The sequence below is a fragment of the Octodon degus genome, unplaced genomic scaffold (genome assembly GCF_000260255.1).
Source record: "Octodon degus isolate 3935 unplaced genomic scaffold, OctDeg1.0 scaffold00096, whole genome shotgun sequence".
NCBI lineage: Eukaryota > Metazoa > Chordata > Mammalia > Rodentia > Octodontidae > Octodon > Octodon degus.
In genome coordinates, this window is record NW_004524672.1 from 1,169,633 (window position 1) to 1,178,617 (window position 8,985).

At 40.6% G+C, this 8,985-nt stretch overlaps 1 protein-coding gene across 1 annotated transcript in view; it reads right to left on the reverse strand.

Annotated features, from left to right (window-relative positions):
* Window positions 1-8,985, reverse strand: part of Col4a3 (collagen type IV alpha 3 chain) — a 140,592-nt gene that overhangs the window by 31,326 nt on the left and 100,281 nt on the right. Inside the window, exons 22-28 of the mRNA XM_023723074.1 lie at window positions 8,486-8,578; window positions 7,703-7,798; window positions 6,703-6,773; window positions 5,769-5,951; window positions 3,329-3,497; window positions 1,373-1,465; window positions 640-741 (exon numbers count right to left, since the gene is read on the reverse strand). Coding sequence (XP_023578842.1) covers window positions 640-741; window positions 1,373-1,465; window positions 3,329-3,497; window positions 5,769-5,951; window positions 6,703-6,773; window positions 7,703-7,798; window positions 8,486-8,578 — 807 coding nt within the window. The remainder of the gene's footprint in view (window positions 1-639; window positions 742-1,372; window positions 1,466-3,328; window positions 3,498-5,768; window positions 5,952-6,702; window positions 6,774-7,702; window positions 7,799-8,485; window positions 8,579-8,985) is intronic.

Consider the following 8,985-nt stretch of genomic DNA (forward strand, 5'->3'; position numbering starts at 1 on the left):
TTTTATAATAAATATTGGGGTGTGTGTGTATTAAATCTAGGTCTTGGCTCATACTAAGCACATGCTCTGCCACCAGCTGTACCCCACTTTTGTGATATAATAGTTCATTTTGTATTAAAAAAGAAATGTGTAAAGTGAAAAGTATACACATAAAAAGTTCAGAACTTGAAGCAAGGTACAATCCCCTATGATAAATGCTATCACTATGTATATATAAAATGTACCAATAAAAAAATTCAAGGAAAGAAAAAAAAAGTTCAGAACTAAAGAAAAAGAATCCTGATAATGCAATAGACAAGAAGAATCCTTTTTGGGCTGGGGATGCATCTCAGTGATTGAGTGCTTGCCTGGCACTCATGAGGCTCCCGGCTCAGTGCCCACCACTGAGAAAACAAATTATTATTTACCACTTTGGTGAATCTTCTTTCAGTTTTTTTATGAATTAAAAAATATGATTGAAATCAGGTTACATAAATGAATATGAATTGTGTCTTTTCATCTACTGTTGTAAGTTTTTAAAGAATCTTGGGAAATATTGTTTTAAAGCTATTGTAGATATTGTCTCTTTTATCCACCATATGTATTTATGACTTCTAAATGTCCACAATGCACCTTGCATTTTTAAAGATTTTAATTTACCCTTCAGTCCAGGAGGCCCAGGAAATCCAATTCCAGGAATTCCGGGTTCTCCCTTAGGTCCCGGAAAACCAGAACTGCATTTTCCCATGGATCCAGGGATACCTTAAAAACACATCCACACACACACATCAGCAACTTTTCTTCATTTGTCTTAAAAGAAAATGTCTAAATTCTCAGTGTCAGCCCACCTTTGTGGAAATTAAGAAACAATTTTAAATAATCCCAAAGGTATATGCTTCCTACTCATGCCTACCCAACAACTAGACATTAGGAGCTGGAAAACGTTGTGTAAAGTCTTTTAACTCTAAAAGGTATTTTAACTATCTTAAACTATATGTCTTCCTCAATACATGCAAAGTTAAATTTCAGATTACATTAGCCAAAATTAAGTTTCAAATGAATGTGTTATGGAAAATAGTCTGGATAACCACGGTAAGCATTGTTGGCTTTCTCACCAAAAATGCACGAAGATTGTTCTGTTTGAGAGTTCCTATTCTCTGTATCGATTCTCCTTTGAAGGTTTTATATCAGAAATACCAGGAGGATGCATTGCATAACCTCAGAGAACAACAGCAACTTCCCTGCTTACTTGTTCACCTGACAGGGGTTTGGGCTGTGTTTTCTTTTGGAGCCAATCAATGTATTTTTTCTTTAGAATGATGGATGTATTTTTCGAGGAATGATAGGGTGCTGTCTGTTGTCATGCACCAAACTTGGCCAAAGGGGTACTCACCAGGAGGGCCTTGGGGGCCAGCATGGCCAGGGGGCCCTGGAGGTCCTGGGGGCCCTAGGATGGGTGTCGAAATGCTGGGTTCTCCCTTAGGACCTTAGGAAAATTTGTGATCATAACATTAGGGTGAATAAGGAAGCTTAGGTAACAGGAAGGAAGTACGATTTTAAGGAATTTACAAACTTATCCTAAATAAAATGAAAATAATCCTTTCCACAGGCTTTAAAACTAGCTTAGGGATGACTAGCCACAGAAACCTTGTCATTCAATCAATAAATAGTTGCAAGCATCTGCTATTGTCTGAGCCTTGTTTTAATTAATAGCCCAACCCAGTGTATCAAATAGGGGCATATTCCAAAACATTCATAATATGAAATTAAGTTGGTGAATACTGATGGGAGGTTTGTACCTTGGGGGGCTAACTGCCAGAGGAAGGCAATGTGGTCTATTGAACACAACAGTAGCGGGCCCTAACACGCTGAGATTGCTTTGAAGCTTGCAACTGCTGCTAATAAAGATAGGTGAGTTTAGGCAGGTTTCTTAATCCCTCTTCATCTGCCATTTGGAAAATGATAGCTGTCTGGCAGGTTAGGGTTCAAGACAACGTCCTGACCTCAGGGCCCAGCACTGTACTACCACAGTCATGAGTCTTCTTCATCTAGTCATATGTTTACAGAAAAAATATGGTTTTGTGATGGGAAAATTAAATTCCCATTTAGAGAGAACAGAAGAAAGGTAGATGAGGGATTAGAACAGGAGTCAGTAAATGCTTTATGTAAAGGATCACACTCTAAAGGATCTAAACTTTGTGGTCTCGCTCTTTGCTCTGAGGGTCCATTTCTGACATCCTGGGTGTGGAACCAGCCAGAGATCATAAATGAGTGAGTATATTGTAAGCCAATAAAATTTAGGTATGGATGCTGTAATTTGGGTTATATTTTGGTTTCATATATTTTTAATGTATCAGAAATACTTGTAAATTTAAAATTATCTCAAAATTTAAAACTTTTCACTTATGGACCATACAAACCAGTTAGTGGGCTGAACTGGATTGTGAGATTAGTTTGGTAAGCTTGGATTGAGACAACAGCCTCCAAAGTAGGCATAAAAAAGTTAATATATTTAATATAGTATATATTATAACATTATAATGGATCACTATATATTATATATTGTATAACAATATATAACAGTAGTTATGTAACATGTAATTATAAAACAAGCTTTATATATACATGAACAGAAATAATGTATTTATAGCATACATGTGAATACTACAGAGGTATATACTCAAAAATTCTTACAAATGATACTAACATGATTTGGAGACTATGAATTTATTGGGTTGCACTCTTTAAAGTGACTTTAGAGGTAAGCAAAAGACAAAAGTGATATTATCAAAATTCTCCGTGTCACACTGTTTCACCTTCTGCCATTTTCTCAGCCACAAGGATTAAGGATGTGACTTCCTCTGAAGACAGGACTAGGCAGTACTGTGGGTACAAAAGTTGCCTGGACTTTGAGACTATTATCAGACAACTTTTTTCTTTTATTTTAGACATTTAAAAGTATTAATTATAACATGCCTACTGAGTTACAGATGCCAAGAACACATTTGCCATAGTATTATTAGGCTTGTCAAGATTAGATTGAGCTCTTGGTGTTGCTTCCCCTTGGTGAACCGTAATTGACTTCTGCTTTACCCTCACGATCTGACTTTCATATAGTGATACAAGTGCAGATACATTCTATTCTAGGAAATCCTAGTTTAAATTGCTCAGTGATAAGTAAAAGTAGATTTTCTCTGACACTACATGTCCTATTCCAGTGTCTATGAGATGACATTCTGTTTGTCAGAAACAAGTTAGTGACATCTATTCCTTAGTCTTGGAGGAGCTCGGGTAGCTCTGAGAACCATCCACCCATAGGAAAACAGGACTGGAAAGAAAACTAACCAACCGGCTTCTCCAGGCAGTCCCAGGGCTCCAGGAACTCCTTGGGTGCCCTTTGGACCTGGCTCTCCCTGAGGTCCATAGCCAGGTGGTCCAGCTGGTCCTGTAGGTCCTGGGGATCCAGGGGGGCCCGGATCTCCTGGAGGACCCTGGTCCCCCTTCTCACCACTCAAGGCCTGTGACAATAGGAATACATTTGCCTGACGGTGCATTCCAGGGTTCCTTGTTACAGGTTCATTTCACGCTGATATGAGAAGCAACTAGGCTGTCACTGAGAAGCTCTTGAATTAAAAAGCATTTGATTGGAATCATCATTAAAATAAGAGTGTTATTGGCTTCTGCTGCTTTGGGTAATATTAGAATTCAACAATATTGTATGAATCCCAACTGTCTTGAGTCCCATTTTTAAAAAAATTTACATATTTGGCACAGGGTCTTGCTATGTGGCTCAGATTCGTACCGATCTGCCTGTTTTTAGCCTCTCCAGAGATGGGAATACGGGAGTGTGCCACCACGCTTGGGGTAGGGCTGGCACAGCATGTGGTACTGGGACCAAACCTGGGTCCTTTTGCTTGCCAGGCAGGCCCTTAGACTGCTGAGCTATCTCCCCAGTCCCTTGAGTCCCACTTAAGATGCCCTACAAGGACATGTCACCACTATTATATTAGCCACTAAAATAAGTTCAAATTGATCAACAGTTCAAATGGCTTTTCAGGTAACATTTATGCCACTGGTATATTTCTAAAGTAAAACCAAGGCAGCAAGCCTTTATTTACATAGTTCGCAGTTTCCACCAGGTATCTTTATTACAAAGGCGATATTCTACCGATATTAATTTTTTCTCATAAAGTGTCTAATTTAAAAACATTCATATACTTAACTTTGAAAGTGAGTTCTATAATTTTCTTTTTTTTAAAATGCATTTGGAGGGGCCGGGGAGATGGCTCAGTAGAATAAGTGCTTCCCTAGCAAGTGCAAGGGCCTGAGTTCAATCCCCGGTTCGGCAAAAAACAAAAACAAAAACAAAAAAAAATGCATTTGGTTGTTGCAGGGTCTCACTATGCAGCTTGGACTTGTGGTGATCCTCCTGCTTTCAACCTCCCCACAGCTGGGATTACAGGTTTGCACCACTATGCTTGAACTCTGGCCGGCTCAGCCTGCCCTGGAGGTGGAGCTGGCATGACATGTGGCGCCGGGGATCAAATTGCAGTCCCTGCACTTGCCTAAGCTTGCCTAAGCAGGTGCTTTAGTCTGCGGAGCTATCTCCTCATCCCCGAGTCCTACATGTGAAAGAAGTTCAGACTGACAGCACAAACAAAGATGTCTTCCTGCAAAATATGGCCTTCACAAACCAATTGGGCTGAGGTCTTCAGTGTCCAATATCATTGGGCAGCTAAATGGTATTTTTCCTTTTTTAAAACTAATGACAATACTTGAGTCAAGAAATAACCTCTTAAACTTTCTCTTACTTGTTCCTGGAGCATCTTTACCAGAACTTCAAAAAGGAAATTTAGTGAGATGCAAAGAGGGGAGCCATAGGAATACGAGGAATACTAGATCAGAATTCTACACAGTGGCCTCATTGAAGCAAGGCCAGCAGAGTGGACCGACCATGGTCTGTCCCAGTTGAAGCTGAGAAACCCTGATCCTGTAGATGCGCCCTGCTTACCAGAGATCATACATTCATATGTGCTGGAGAGTCACATTGATATTATGATATTAAGGGGTATGGAAATGACCCTGATAATTTATTTACCATGTTTCCCCAATCTGTTCAAGCTGAGACTCTTTATTAGCTAAATCTGATTAACCTTGGGAGAAACTGGTACTTATAGAGTAACTGAGGCAAACATCTCACAGATCCATTGGGAGGGGTATTTAGCTTTTCACTCCATAACATTTAAAAACAGCAGTGGTAGATATTAACTCTTACTTGAACATGGGAGAAATTTTAACCCTGAGAAGAATCAAACTTACATAAGCTAAAATTTTTTTGGTTATTTTTTTGCATTGACATTTTAAAAATAGCAAAACATTTGCCATCTTTGAATGCAATATTCTTTTTCACATTTCTGCATTTATGGTTACTTGAGAAATAAAGATCGCCTCAAAATATTGACTAAAAATTTCCTCTATTCATCATTTTTTTTCTCAGCTTCTTGATAAAGTCGTTTGATATAAATGTTTGCTGGGGTAACCGCTGCCAATCTGCAGATGGCTCATGCTGCCTCTAGCATGATGAGCCACCTTTTAAAATTTTTTTAAAAATTATTATTTTTTAAAGAGAATACAAATCAGAATTAAAACAGAAAAAAATCACAAGTGATGCAGACTTTCACTGCACAAGGTAGTATGAATTTGAACGATCTCTTGGAAGTAAATTTCTTTGACTTCTAAGCACTTCATGTGTAAGGAGAGTAACTTGGTTAAACATGCTGAATACCAACCGGTCTGCCTCTAGGTCCGGGTAATCCTTTTGCTCCCGGAGTTCCAGGAGTTCCGTCCAGGCCCTTTCTCCCGGGTGGCCCTTGGAGCCCAGGGTCCCCCGGGGCCCCCACTTGCCCCTGGGGCGGCAGTGTTTCACCTTTCCGGCCTTTAGGTCCTGGGGCTCCCTGAACACCTGGGAATCCCTGGAGCGGTACAGAAAGGAGTCTAGGTTGTGCTCTGGTAGTCATCCTGTGTCAGTTTTAAAACAGTATCTCTGAGAACTGCTCAATTTCAGTGGGCATGGATTGTGTTTTACACATGGTTCTTTGGTTCCCAAATACCATTTCAAGCTTTTTGTTCATTTTACTTTATTTTTAACTTCCAAAACTGGAAAAAAAAACCCCAACTTAGTATAATATGATACGATAAGCACAATAGTAAAATCCAGTGTGATACAATCATCATTCAGATAGTTGATTATTGGTATATTTTAACATTCATCTCTGAACAATTTAATGTATATATGTTTATAGATAAATAACTTTTGATTAACTATAATAATGTTTTAAAAAATTTTTATTTTATTGAGGTATAATTTACATGCCCTAAAATCTATCCTTTGTAAGAGTACAATTTAATGATTTGTAATAAATTTACAGAATTATGCCACAATCACCACATTGTTAAACACACACACACACACACATCACTATCATTCCCCTCTTCCTGTCAATCCCTATTCCTACCTTTTGGCCCTGGACAATACATGACTCATCTGCATTTTGTCTTTGATACCATTTAAAAAGATTTATAAATTCATGCCTTATTCATCCACTTCATCAACAACACTTACTGTTTGCCACACAAAGTGATAATCTCTGTGAGGTGTGGCCTTATTTTCAGGGTGTTCAGCTTTTTAAATGAAACTAGAGCTACAGAACCGTGAAATCTTACTGGAAATCCTGGGACACCTGCGCTTCCGGGGGACCCTGGGCTTCCTTTCGCGCCAGCTGTACCTTGTCTTCCTGCAAAGCAAAGCATTATCAGCTGTGGACCCCAACTCTGAGCAACTGGAATGATACAGTGTGTGAAGAAAACTGGATGTTTCTTAGGAATGAAGGAAGCCAATTCTGGGCTGGGGAGATAGCTCGGTGGTCTAAGCGCCTTCCTGGCAAGCTCATGGACCCGGGTTCGATACCCAGTATGTGTGCCATGCCGGCCCCAAAGCATTGTGCTGATGCTTAACCTCCTTGAGTTTTACCTGTCAGTGTCAACTGTGTAGTAACTAAATAGCGTAAGGCAGCCCCTCGGGCCAGAGGTGAGCCTCAAGGGAAATGTAGGAATACACAGACATTTCAAATCTTTTATCCTTTCCCCCGCCTCCTTGCTTTTATGTCCCCCCTCCACCCCTAGGAGACACGGGTGTGGCCTAGATGCTGTCCGCCCACCCTTCCTAACTCTTCCCTGGAAGCCGAGGAGGCAGCAGCAGCCACCGTGGGCCAGGCGAGGCCTTCCTAAGGAGAAGTGGGTGGGACTTAGCGGTCGCCAAGGATCCCTGCACGACCTCCTCCACTGGACGACTGCTCGGTGCCTCAGCTGACACCAGCAACTCTTCTGTTTTGTCCTGAGACTCAGCCTCCAGAAGGACCAGCCAGGGCGAATGAGAATTCGATTATCGTGCCTGCAGGAGGCTTTGGGTTGAGTCCCCTCAAAGGACAACTCCGCAGGAGGTAGGTGGCCGTGCAGCAGGCAACGATGGTGGGCTAGAACATGCCTCAGAGGAGAATGCCTGCGTTCAATTCCAACCTTATTTTACTTTATTTTACCAGAGTATGTTTTTAAATCTCTCCCTCCAGCTTTATCAGGACATCTATCAGCTTATACCATTTAAAAAATTTCCAGGTGAGTTTACTCTTCTTGCAAAAACACAAACTTGGGGGCACATTGTCCGTACCTGGGATTCCTTTGACACCATCTAGCCCTGGTGATCCTGGGAGACCTGGAGACCCAGGAATGCGAGGGCACTGTACACACAGAAGGCCTGGCTCTCCTGCAATGAGAGAGTGTGTGTTACTTATAAACACGCCAAGTCCTCAGGAGAGCAAATATTTTCATCAAATTATTTGTTATGCTTAAGGTTTTTTTTTTTTTTTAAATGCAGTGAGAATCACCTAGGACACTATATTTACTACTAATTAAAAAAAAAACCTGATTAGTTTTTTGTTTTGAGATGCACATTTCTGATAGAGCAAATTTCTTTCTCTCTTTCTTTGGAGACATGTTCTCATTATGCAGTTTGGGCTGGCCTTGTGCTCACTTTTGTAGCCCCCAGGCTGGTCTTGAACTCACAGAGATCCTCCTGGCTCAACCTCCCAAGTACTGGGAATTATGGTCATGTGCCACCACACCCGGTTCAGAGAGCACACAGCCTGTGGGGCTGGGGATTGAACTCTGTTCCTTGTGCTTGCCGGGTAGGTGCTCATGTCTCTGAGCTGTTTCTCCAGCCCCACAAATTTCAAGAAACTAGCGTAACACATTGACTATTTCAGGATTTTGCTTCTCAACTTAGACTAGCACCTTTTGGTATGCTAAGTGAATCACTGATTTTTAGATGCGTGCTAATTCTTTTGGAAAAGAGATTATCCCTAACCGGTGGCTGTTTTGGATTACTCAGGAGGGAAAAGCTAGTGAGAGTGATGGCTTAGTCTAACAGAACAACACTGTTACTTGAACCAACCTTTGGGTCCATCAGCTCCTGGGAATCCTGGAGACCCTAGTGGGCCTGGAGGTCCGCGGTCACCAGGTGGACCACTGTGAAAGACGATGTCACCTATAACAAGATAACACCACAGGCACTTTTGACATGCTTTTTCCAATTAGTAAATGCATTATGTATTTTATTGGCATTTTTATCATCTTTATATCAGAAATTGAGTCCATAGAAGTTTATCTTCCAATGAAAAGACTGATGGGTGCTGACCAGTTCTTCTCTGCACATTACATGTGTGTGTATGTGTGCATGTGTGCTGATACAGGTGTGGTTGTCCTTTGAAAGTCATTATATGATATTTTTGTCACATAACCAACCTATGTTATCTTATTCAGTGCTTCCAAGTATTCCAGTACCACCCTGTGAATTCTTGAGGCAAAAGATGAATTATCGTTCTGTTATCTTGGATACTGTGTGTTCTCTTGGTATATCGTAGATTCTTTTTTTTTTTTTTTTTTTTTTTTTTT